The sequence below is a fragment of the Bubalus kerabau genome, chromosome 1 (genome assembly GCF_029407905.1).
Source record: "Bubalus kerabau isolate K-KA32 ecotype Philippines breed swamp buffalo chromosome 1, PCC_UOA_SB_1v2, whole genome shotgun sequence".
Taxonomy (NCBI): domain Eukaryota; kingdom Metazoa; phylum Chordata; class Mammalia; order Artiodactyla; family Bovidae; genus Bubalus; species Bubalus kerabau.
The window spans coordinates 151,433,182-151,445,467 of record NC_073624.1 but is presented as its reverse complement, the minus strand read 5'-3'; the positions used below and the strand labels follow the sequence as shown (position 1 = coordinate 151,445,467).

The 12,286-nt window shown below is 39.2% G+C and overlaps 1 protein-coding gene and 1 long non-coding RNA gene across 5 annotated transcripts in view; one reads left to right on the top strand and one right to left on the bottom strand.

The window, feature by feature from the left end:
* The window catches only part of LOC129619901 (uncharacterized), a 28,285-nt gene extending 16,915 nt beyond the window's left edge, over positions 1-11,370 (top strand). For all 4 annotated transcript variants that reach the window (XR_008698272.1, XR_008698280.1, XR_008698277.1 and 1 more), the window contains exon 3: positions 10,986-11,370. This is a non-coding gene — a long non-coding RNA (uncharacterized LOC129619901). The remainder of the gene's footprint in view (positions 1-10,985) is intronic.
* Positions 3,900-11,168, bottom strand: ANAPC16 (anaphase promoting complex subunit 16). Its single transcript, XM_055535382.1, has 3 exons — positions 11,027-11,168; positions 5,640-5,714; positions 3,900-4,718 (listed from the first exon to the last, which is right to left on the bottom strand). Exons 1-3 carry the CDS (start codon positions 11,166-11,168, stop codon positions 4,603-4,605), a joined length of 333 nt encoding a protein of 110 aa, XP_055391357.1. The 3' UTR covers positions 3,900-4,602.
* Positions 11,371-12,286: the final 916 nt, after the last annotated feature.

The window sequence follows — 12,286 nt, the reverse complement described above, 5'->3', positions numbered from 1 at the left end:
GACTGTGTCTTGATTGACAGCATATCCTCAGCATCTAGCAGATGCTAGACACAGAGTAAGTGCTCAGTAAATGTCTGTAGAATGAATAAAAGACATTTGGAAATAAACATCCACTCTGTTGTTCCTTTGGAGTAGGAAATGGCAACCCACTCCAGCATTCTTGCCTGGAGAATCCCAGGGACAGAGAGGCCTGGTGGGCTGCCGTCTATGGGGTTGCAGAGAGTCGGACACGCCTGAAACGACTTAGCAGCAGCAGCAGCTATTGTTCCTGGTAATAAACTGTATGTTGTTTCATTACCTTCCTTAAAGAGCTTATATTATAAAAATGGTGTAAGTGGATTCTGGAGAAGCAGCTTCTCTACGGAGACTGGTGGAGAAGGAAATGGCAACCCACTCCAGTATTCTTGCCTGGAGAATCCCAGGGACAGGGGAGCCTGGTGGGCTGCCGTCTATGGGGTTGCAGAGAGTTGGACACAACTGAAGCGACTTAGCAGCAGCAGCAGCAGGAAGACTGGACAGGCTGGAGAAATCAGAGTATCTGGAGAGGTGGAGAGCAGCTTGTGGATGCTGACGTGTGGAACCACCATAGGGCCTGTGTGCCGGAGCCTATGAGGAGGGCAGGGAGCCACCAGCATCATTTTCCCAGGCTCCTCCCATGGCTGTTTTGGACACAGCTTCCACTTGTCAGTACAGCATTATAGAGAGCTCTAGGCTGGGCTCTGGCTTATTGTCTTGTCAATCAATTGCCTTAGGTGTTTCTCCAGTATGGATGCTGCACCATAGCTAGCCCAGCTTCCACATGAGGGTAAACATAAACATACAACAAATTCATACTTCCATTCACTCAGTAAATACCTGCAGCATACCTACCATGTGCCAGCTAGTGTCCTAGCTACTGAATATACATACAGCAATGAATGAGACAGGTAAGGGCCTGTTAACCAGGTGGATGAACTAGATGGTCTCTAAGATCTCTTCCATTCAGCTCTAAGTTCTGAGACTCCCTCTTTGACCAGATGCAAAGTAAGAAGGCAGGCTAGTAGCACAGGGTCCCGTTCCAGCCTCCTCCTCCCATTCTTCACTCTTGGTGCCATTTCCATCCCAACTCAGCTCTGGGAAACCAGAGATCCAGCATCATTTGCCTTCTGCCTGCAACCCCAAACTTCCCCAAGTATCTGTTAGTTAAACCTTGTACCTCTTTTGTGGAGAGGATTTGTCTTGCTTGGAACTTTGGGCAATTACAAGGAGGCCAGGCGAGATATTTTAGGCATGGTTAGGTGCTCTGACAAAATAAGAGGGAGAAGCATAACTGCCTTCTCCTCCAAGCGTATTATCTCTTGGGTTTGCCTGAAAGGGAACCATGTCCTTGGGCTGTTCCTCCTCTTCCTTGTGGACGATAGGCATCTCCTGGTCCTATCTCTTTTCTTCTACCTTTGGCTTGGCCTTAAGGTCCAAAGTTTCTACACTTCAGTATCTGGCGTTCTGATAGGGAACAAGGGATTCAAGGCCTCCCAACCATGTGGGGGAAGGGAACCTGAGGGCTTCAAGTAAGTGGACTGAGCAGAGAGATCGTAGTGTCAGGAACTTGATTTAGAGTTCCAGACCACTGTCATTCCAGGTGAGTATCAGGCATAGGATGGCACTAATAAATAAAGCACTTAAGCTTATCAGTGAACACTGAGAACTTCAATGCTGATCTTAGATAATTAAAGTAAAAAAGTAAGATTTTTAACTTCATAAAAGTAAAACCAGCTTTATGTAAGTTTACTATTTGTGTCTTATTACCATGAGACAAGGCACTTATATGGAGTTGTGTATCAAACTGACGTGAACAATTCTTTATTAGCAAATTCTGCCTTCACATTTTCTAGTGTATGACAAACTAGAAGGCATAAAGGTTTGAAAGGCCTATATTGTTAACTATACTTTGGTTAATAATCTTGGTACCTTACCTTCTCTGTACTGGTTTCCTCAACTGTCAACTACCTGCCTCATTTATCTCACAGGGTTGATGTGGGATTCAAGATGAGACATTTATGAAACTGCAAACTGTTTTATGCACTGAAACACTCGTTACCATCAGCTTTCTTAAGATGGAGGCTGTCTGTGAAATCCTGGCTGTTAGCTGCCATCTTCCCGGTCTTCCTCCTTGCACACACAGGGAGGAAGACAGGTATACACACACAGGGTATGTATCCCTTAAGCATCTAACTTCATCATGCCGAATCTTAAAAGGTTATGTAGATACTGACATAGCTACTTTCTATCAGTTCTTAAAGGAAGAGGAAGAGGCTGTTCCTTCATTGTACCTTATCCCCAAGCAGTGAGAGGAAGCAGGGAGGGTAGTATTAAGGTTTATTTCCTCCAGGTAGTTAATTCATTTTATCACTAGAAAAAAAAAAGGTTTTAGCGTTTTTCTTTGTATGAGGCACTGGGTTGGGGTCAGTGGGATGAAGCATGATACATATGTGTGTGTGTATGTATATATATATATAAACCTTTCAATTTTATATATATATGTATATAAAATAATCTCAGCTTTGGAGGCTGGCACACTCAGTTCAAATCCAGACTTGGCCACTTAACTTAGCTAGGCAGCCTGGGCATGTAGTAATGCCTTCTCTGAGCTTCAAGTTCATCTGTATTAGGGTTTTTTTTTACACATCTTGCAGTGTTACTGAAAGGACTATAATTAGTTCCTTTGATTGACTGGCACATAATGAGTGCAGAAGTGATGAAAGATGAACAACAGGTCCATCTTCAAGCCCAAAAGCATGGTAATCGGAGTTATAGATGAGACATAATGACCACCAGAAAGGTGCAGAGAGGGAGGGGCCATCTTCAAACAGCGAGGGTCTTGTTTCTGGCAGCACTCAAGGAGAAGCTGAACGGTCACTGGAAAAGGTGCTTCAGAAAGTATTTCCACTGAACTCTATAGATCTCTTCAATTTATAAGGCCATGAAAAGAAATGTACAACTTAAAGAGACAAAAATTCTTTAAGTTCAATACCAGAGGGTAAAGACGAGGTAATACAGTGGGTGGGTCCTATAGTTACATAAATCAAATGAAAGTTAGTGACTGTTTCTAAACTGTCACTGAAAATATGATTGAAAGGTTTATTGCAGACTAGGTATTTAAAATTTTTCCTTTGGTAATCATGAAGATGGTTGATACCCAAAAGGACAATGTTAGGAAGTTCAACAGCTTTCAATAATGGAACTGGTTTAGGTTAAGAAGTATTATATGGAAATTAGTGAGTTTGAGGGCTGGTAATTTTTGTGCTCTGATGTGCTTCAGAGACAAGGTTAGTGGGCTGAATTGTCAGTAAACTGCCATCTGTTTTAAGTTCCAAGATTTTCTTCGGAGTCTGGGCTACGTGGCCATGTGCGGGTCTTCATCTTCCCTGTGCTCAGACTCCGTATCAACTCAATGAGGCCACCACCTCCCTGTCACAGAGTATGTATTAAAACGTTCTGAACTCCTGAGATTAAGGCCAACTGCTACTGGGATTTTATTTATTCATAATTAACTGACTCTAAGCAGGTCAGGAACAAGTTATTAATGAGGAGAAAGGCAAATTCTGTCTGGGGCAAAATTTGCATACAATCTAAATGATTCTCCTAACTATGTAGTGTGGATGTGGGGGGTCCCATGAGGAAAAACAAAAGATTATCTCTTAGCTTATCAGGTTTTTCCTTATCATGGTTAAAAACCTACTTAGATATTGATGATAAATTCATATACTTCTAAAAAGACAAATATCCCTGAGATGAAGCAAATCTACCATTTGTTTAGGAGAAATGGTTTTTAGATTCCCTTCTTATAAAAAAGTAATTTGACCTCTTCCCCCTATCCCAAATCCCTGAGGCTTTGAAAGGATAAAGAAACCAATTTGGAGTTCTTTCAAAGGATTTATTTGCTACAGAATTGCCAGAGCCCACCAACAAGATGAACTCAGGATTTCTGTGTTTAAAAGGATTTTGCTCACTGCTTTATTTTTACAAGAACTTCAACATTCAAAAAGCAATTCTTTTTACCAGCATTTGGCATGCCTAGAAGAGGTTAGAAAAAGTTAGAATCTATAGAATTAGATGTCTAAAAATAGAAAAAATCCCAAACATTAAAAAATTCCTAATTTGGACAAGTCCTGAGTCAAAATCACATTCATCTGCAAAAAGAAGGGTTTTCGGTCAGAAATGTATTTTATAACTTCAGATCCTGACCTTGGACTTGACTGGTGAGGATTCTAGGAACTGCATGAATGACAGGAGGGATGTCTTTCGTCTGGCCAATTCTGCCATGTGTCCTGGATTGTGAAGTTTTATAAATCTTTTTTAAACCCAAACTTCCTGGTTCTCTGATGTCGATTGTCTAAATCTGATTCTCAATACTTTTTTAAACAAATAAGCAAAAAATTTCCCTGCAAGATCACACACTTAAGAATTTGTTGCTTGTGTATAGATACAGAGAAACCAAGTATGAATGTGAATTAACAATTCAGTGATGGAGCTGTGAATCTCTGGATGGCTATATACATTGTAAGAAAAGTTCCTTGCTAGACCTGCACTTGCTGTGCACCCGAGATGACCATCCAGGCCAGGTTAACCTGAAGAGGGTGTGAACCCCAGCAGCTGCTCGATGGGTTTAAATCGCCATTCATCTGCCTCCAGCTCTTCTACCAAACCAGCTAGTTTTTCCATCCGAGCAACCTGCTGATCTGTAAAGAATCAAGGAGATAGTATTTATTAATTATACACCAAGCAGCAAGATGATGACTGATTTAAAAATAATTTCTAGAAAGATTTTTTTCCCCCCTCAATATTCTAGTAATGGGGTCTTACCCTATGTTGTCAGAAGACTTAATCTTTTCTTTAATTTACATTTTATTTTTAATTGTAGGATAATTACTTAAGACAATCTTAAAAAAATCATCTTATTTTATCTTCCATGCCATTTGTGTATGAAATTTGTGACTGCTACACTAAGAATCTAGGGTTACAAGTAGTTAAGACTCGGTGCTTCCACTGCAGGGGGAACTGGTTCTATTCCTAGTTGGGGAACTAAGATCCTGTATGCTACAAAAAACAAACAAACCCCAAAAGCCAAAAACCTAGGGTTACAAGCAATTGCAGCTCCCCCTACCCCCACCCACCCCAACATTATGTTCTCAGGGGAGAAACAGTCTGGTTTGGTGGTGGAACAGAGTTCCCTGATGCATAAATGAAGACCTGGTGAGGCATGATAGAATAGAAAAGGTGCTACCAGGATCTTCGAATCCAGGTAGACCAAGAAGTATTACATACATACCCGAAGATGCAGACAGTGGTAACACTGGAGGACAACAGGAAAAGAAGGTTTCAGGAAGGAGTGGAAAAAGCAATACAAGAGGAGTAGGAAGCATTAGCTCCCCTAGGAAACTAACCCCTTTGACTTCCAATTTAAGCCTTAATGTAACATTATGCGTGGATTAAGAACTGTAGAATGTTCTTGTCTGCAGGCAATTTGGGAAGTCCACTTAAGTAGCCTTGCTGAGTTTTTGTTACAGAGCACTCTGACCTTTCTAAATCCCCCTCTCCCACCCTTCCACTCCCTAGTAAGTTCATTTGCACAGTTAAGTACACAGTACTCATGTGCTTACCATGTTTCACCTGTTTAAGCGTAGATGCCACTTGATAGCTGAAAACAGATTCACAGAGGAATCTCTCAGAGCCGTCTAGAAACAGAAGAGGACAAGTTTTAATCTGCTCCAGTCCATTTTAATCTAATGGCTTCTGATAAACGTAGTAAACACATCCATTCTCCCTGCTTTTACATTCGGGTCTAGTTTTCAGTGTTTACAAAGGGCTTCTGTTTCACTTAGAATTAACACTGCTGTGTTATAAAAGCTACTTCTTCTATACCTAGAATGTTAAAATAGTCCCTTTACTTGTTCAAGAGTTTAAAAATAGTGTTAAAATAACAAAAATAAGAAACCCCAGTCTGATGTCCTGGTCAACATTTCTCCCATCCTAACTTGACAATTTCTTAATGTTCTCCTATTTTGTATGTCAAGCAATCACTGACAACTAACACATTTGGCCATGTGGCCCTGAACTTTGAAAATACAAAGGTACACCAAAACTCTTAATCATTTTCATTCTACAAAGTAAAGTTGAAGAAAAACAGCTATTGTCAATATTTTGTATATCAAATTATATCACAATGACCATCACAAACACTGCTGGGAAATTTCATTCTGTAAACGCAAATTGTAACCTTGATTTTCCAACTAAACCAGAACACTGCAATTTGGATGGTGATAAAAGTATGGTGCAATTTCAGAACCTAGCATTGTACTGATGCCAAGAACTGGATACATGAAGGTAGCTAATTCAGTCACCCCAGTACTTGGAAGATGATTGTGAAACATAAGCTGGTTCATGTTATTCCTTATCAGGCAAGGGCTGATCCAACAAAACATACCCCTGAAGACGTAGAACTCATGTAGGAAAATGTGACTTCATGGGGTAGCAGAAACCATTCAGGGAAGGGATCTTATTGCAGAAATTCTAAAACAAATGAAGGGAGAGGACACGGCTGTCTTTTTTTAGGTGGCAGTTCATGCCAGCACTGCTGGGTGTCAAGCACTCACCCATCAATCACGGGCTGCTGCCGTCAACCAGCTATTAAGTGACAAGGAGACAGGACTAACATATTCTGGCTTCATGCTGAGTTTCACACAAGGAAGACCTTATTTCAGAAGCTCATGATAAATAAGAAAAACCATAGGTACTATATTCAAATAGCTTAAATATATGACCAAGAGGGCTTCTAATATTATCTTCAAAATTGGTGCAAAAATATAATTATTCCATACATAATATGTATGAAAATTATTATGTATTAACATATATGCATCGGAGAAGGCAATGGCACCCCACTCCAGTACTCTTGCCTGGAAAATCCCATGGATGGCGGAGCCTGGTGGGCTGCAGTCCATGGGGTCGCTAGGAGTCGGACATGACTGAGCAACTTCCCTTTCACTTTTCACTTTCATGCATTGGAGAAGGAAATGGCAACCCACTCCAGTGTTCTTGCCTGGAGAATCCCAGGGACGGGGGAGCCTGGTGGGCTGCTGTCTATGGGGTCGCACAGAGTCGGACACAACTGAAGCGACTTAGCAATATATATGCATATTATATATTATTTCAAAATATAATTTCATATGGTGATGTAGACTTTGAGGAGAGTGTTCTTTTTTTTTTTTTTGAGTGTTATTCTTTAAATTCAACTTCTTTTCTAAATATTGGAAGATGATTCTAAATATTGTGTCATATGGGGATATGATCCCATTCCCTCCTCCCACCCCTATTCCTCTGGCAGAATGTAACTCATTTATAAGTATATCATCTAAACTGAGCAAAAATTTAATTTTCAATTATTGAATATTATACTGGCTGTCCAGTTTAAAGATCTATGATATTAAGATGATATTACTGAGTTTTTCAAATAAGGGAAATGTAAGCCAATGATATTACTGAGTTTTTCAAATAAGGGAAATGGCCTGAAAATAACTATGAATCCCACAATGGGAAGAGGGACTGTGTGAACATTTGACACTAATGATGCAATTTATTATGCCTAATAAATTGTGTAAGTATGCCAGCATTCATACCCTTGCTTAAAGAATCAAATTATAACTTAAGTTTTATTTTAGGAAGAGCAAAGCATACGGAATTAGAGCTCTTCTCAGGTGGTTTGATTCTGAACTTGAGGATATCACACAAGGCAGTGGGGATTCTGGCTGTAAGGACCAGGCCAAGATTTGTTTGCAAGCTCTTTAAAGTGCTACCTCCCGCTTACATTTAATCACAGGTGTTATTAGGATAAATGCTTAAATTATAACATTTGCATATTTCCCTTGATAATGAACTTCAAAGCAAAAGGATGTAAGCTAATCTTTCAAAAAGGCACTTGCACATCACTTTGCTGCTTTGTATGTCTATGGAACACATTTTTGCTGATTTGCAGCTTTGTATTAACCACAAAGTCCACTGCTTCTTAGCTACATCCTATTAGACGTGATATCTGTAACAATCTAAAGTCTGGAATTTCTCCAGAGAGGAGTCAGCCTGGGGCAATCTGTCTTCCATTTAGAAATTGTAATCAAACTCTTTGTAACACACCAAGTAGCAATACATCAGCTTTCCTCTTAAGGGACAAGTAAAGGTTATAAATGGTGAAAATTTCAGTAAATTGTCCAAATCTAACACTACTGTTAACTCCAATAAATAGGATGCTAACAAATTCATTTAAAAGCCTATTATCCCACAGCGGGAAAACAGGCAATGGCAGATAATTTATGCTCCAGTGGCGTACGATGCCACCAAAATCCAGCCATTTCAGACTGGAAGGCCGTCTCTAATTTGCTTACTAATATCTGGGTGAGACAATCCTAGCCAAAGGCAGAGGAATGTTGAAAAGTCCTGTACAGTATACTGCTTATGTGAGGTGTCCGATATCAGACAGCAGATACACAAAAAAGTTAATACACAAGGTTAAGTACAGGTTATTTGGGTTTATTATCCTAGACTTAGGAGGATGCAAGACCAAGTTGAACCTGTTAAGATAATAAACAGCACCTAATTGCTTTTGTTCTTGCTCTGAAGAGGCAACCCTTCCTACTCTATTTTCATACAGGCATATCTCAGAGATGTCGTAGGCCTGGTTCCTGACCACTGCCATAAAGCAAATCACACTAATTTTTTAGTTTCCCATTGCATATAAAAGTTATGTTTATACCATGCTGTAGTCTGTTAAGTGTGCAATAGTGTTATGTCTAAAAAAAAAATGTACATACCTTAATTAAAAAATACTGCTAAAAAAATGCTAACCAACATCAAGCCTTCAGGGAAATGTAAACGTTTTGCTGGTGGAGGGTTTGAAATACTGTCAGCATTACCAAAATGTGACACAGAGATAGGCAATGAGTAAATGCTGTTGAAAAAATGGCGCCAACATACTTGTTCAAGGCAAGGTTGCCCAGACCTTCAATCTGTAAGATACATGGTATCAGCAAAGCCCAACCAAACAAGGTATGCCTGTACTCCATTAAACTACCGTAAGAAAAACCGTCAGGTACACGTGCATTAGATTACTCGCATAGTAGTATCACCCATAAATATAGCAGGATGAGGTATCCAAATCTACCATCCTTTTAATTCAAATTTAAGGGTAGCCTTTTCAATTTAACATTTTTCATTTGACTCAGGATAGTTCAAGGGCTGCCACCTCTAAGTTTTCATAGTTTGTCCTTAAATGTATAGGTGAAACTTTAAACCTAAGGAAGAAATCCCAAACTGGGCACTGCATATTTAAACTTAAATTCATTCTACAGTAGAAAGGCAACACAGTCCCCCATGAAGCATAGTGGGATGGAATAAAAGTGGACAGAACTATCACTTGTTAGAACATCAACATTTAGACTAATCTCAGAAGCCTTTCTTCTTTAATGTTTCCAAAAAGTCTGGTGTACACCGACCAAGAATGCTGACAGCTCTGAGACCACGAGGTGCCGCCCGTATTAAATTCCTCCTGTAGCTAGACTTCAAATGACTTTAATCTTAAGGGTTCGTTGTTAAATAAGGATTCCTTTTCTGCTGCCATAAAACTCATTAAGCAATTTAAGTACCTCCAACTTTTGATTTGTTTTGGGAGAAACTTCCTAATACCAGGTCTCTGCAGCATATAACTTAAGTCATAATTTATTTTTAGTGCCAAATATGGCAAACAAGGCCCTAGATGTTCACTACCTCCAGACTCCGTGATGTTAGCTTGAGTATTCAGCTAATTGAAGAAAACAAAAGGGCATAGACAGAAGTATCAGTACATACACCTCATATGTATCACTAACTACATACAATATCTGATTGTTTACGTCACCAGTCATGATTTGAACCAATTCTAAAAAGTCTTCCTATGTTTAGTCCCAGTCTTCCTATGTTTTCCTGTCACAAGTGATACTTCTGTCTGCGTTGGCTTAATCCAAACCTCTGCTTTTTATTATACCTGATATAAATGAAGACCACCCCCCAAAAACTGACTCTTAACTACAGTCTGTGCCTTTCTCAGGTATTTCCAGATTAATTTTTAAGTATATTTACTGAAATGTGCAATATTTAAAGCAAAAAGGATCAATATACAATTAAGCACAGATGTGCTAGAATCAAGTAGATTTTGAATCTTTAATAGGTTCTTGGCTGATTTTTTTTGAGGTAGGAAGAAGAATAGTTAAGGACCCCTTTCATGAGAATCCCCTGGATGTTAGTCAAAATGGAGATTCCTGTGCTATAGACTAATTTGGAATCTATAGGTGAGCCAGAAATGTGCATTTTAAATAAGCTCTTTAGGAGGTTTTAATGCTTTCTATTAAGAAGTGTACCTGATGAATTCTAGGTGCTAAAGTTGTTTCATGCTTATAGCCTGTGCCCTGATCTTGGCCAGCCAGTTTGCAAATGTGTGCTGAATAAGATGGGGGATGATTCGATGCAAATCCAGCTCCAGTGCTTGAGAAACCACACCGCATTGCCCTGCAGTGGGCCACGTAAGAACAGTAGATTGGTTTTTATTTTCTCTCAGAATCTCTTCATCTATCTATAGGTGAATTACATTAGAAAAAAAAAATATGAAACCTACTAACCATAGGGAAGCCGACTGGTGCCAGGATAAAGCAAACTGGAGCAGGAGTGTAATGGAATTCCTGGTTCAAGTGCTGACTGTCTTTTCACATGGTCAAATCACTTTATCTTTTCTGGATCTAAATAACTCTAAATGACCTCCATGATTTCCAAAGTCTTTTTCAGCTCCAAAATTCTAATTCTGGAGAAACATTTGTGTTTTAAAGATATTTTGAAATGAGGACAAGAGATGAAATGTGGAGCTGAAATCAGGACAAACTCGTAACTAATCCACTTAATAGCTTCTTTACAATTAATATTCATTGCAGGTCTGAATCCAATTATTCAGCAAAAAGCAGCATGAGATCACCTTCCAACATCTCTCCAGCTCCTTTGGGGTAGGTGAAAAGGGCTTTCCGTGGTGGGGCAAGGTCTGAGACACTGAAACCAGATCCAGCAACAGAACTTCCACTGACCCCACCAGCTGAGGAGGAGGATGAAGAGGCAGCCATTTCCTCTCCAGTAGAATTCTCACTTCACTACAGAGAAAGAAAAACAGCGATTGGCAAGTTTATGGAAGTGAGACTGACAACATTTCATTCCAGCTACCGTGAAAGCCAGCATACAGTTTAGTCAAGAATTAGTTCCAAATTTTTCTACCCTCTGTACTCCCACGATCTTTTATGGCTCCTTGGGCCAAAACGTCACTCAGGATTTTAAGTGAAAATATGTTTATTCTTAGTTTTTCTACATAAAACACTACTTCCTACCATTAGCAAACTGTTTATGTCATTTGGGATTGACTGTGGGTGATTTATGGGTTATGAAAGGGTGATATGGCAGTGCCAAGGTAGCAATTTGACTGAGGAAATAAATTATATGAGGATAAAACAACCATGCCTCATGGGACAGTTTGTCTTGGATACATCCTGACCAAGCCACACCAAGAAATTCACTTATAAAATTTTCCAAATAAAATTCCAGAATAACACTGTGTTCTGTTCCCAAGGAAGGGGAATGGTTAGGAAATACATATTGGCCCTTTCATTAAATTAAAAAAATGTTTTTCATCCAAATGTAATACCCAAATTGATCACTTGGTGGTGTCCCAAAACTGGAACAAAATAGTTTATGAATGATCTTAGAATCACGGCTTATTAGGAATTAGAGGGGCTGTGAGTGTTTAATACTATATCAAATTAAAAAATCAAAAGGTCCAAATGTAAATGAGAAAATCTGTATACCAAATACACGTCTCCCTTAAAAAGTTCAAAACAAAATAGAAGCTTACACTACACATTTACAGAAGATTCTAAAAGGTTTATGTTTTCCATATAAAAAGAACAGTCCTCTTTCAGACTCAGAACTATCATTCAAGACATAAAACAGCCAGGGTTGAAAAGTGGAGTGCAATGGAAAGATTACCTAAGTAATTTTTAGCTTTAAAGATTTAGGTTAAATTTTGAATGTTACCAGCAGGTGGTAACCGAAGTTAAAGTGAAACTCACAATAAACCCTAGTTTGGAACCGCTCTATAAAGGCAGGCATTCTGATCACCAAGACCAAACATTATGCTTGGCTGTTGATTTAAATAAACGTTTGCTAAATGAGTTAACATTTCACAGGAACC

Bases quoted from the DNA above. Each gene is read 5' to 3' on its own strand.
- ANAPC16 (XM_055535382.1), bottom strand. From the start codon at position 11,168: ATGGCTGCCTCTTCATCCTCCTCCTCAGCTGGTGGGGTCAGTGGAAGT. The intron at 5,715-11,026 runs GTGATCTCATGC...TTCTGTTTCTAG, and splicing joins AGCTGGAGAGATGTTGGAAG to ACGGCTCTGAGAGATTCCTC. The intron at 4,719-5,639 runs GTAAGCACATGA...GATTCTTTACAG, and splicing joins GCTTAAACAGGTGAAACATG to ATCAGCAGGTTGCTCGGATG.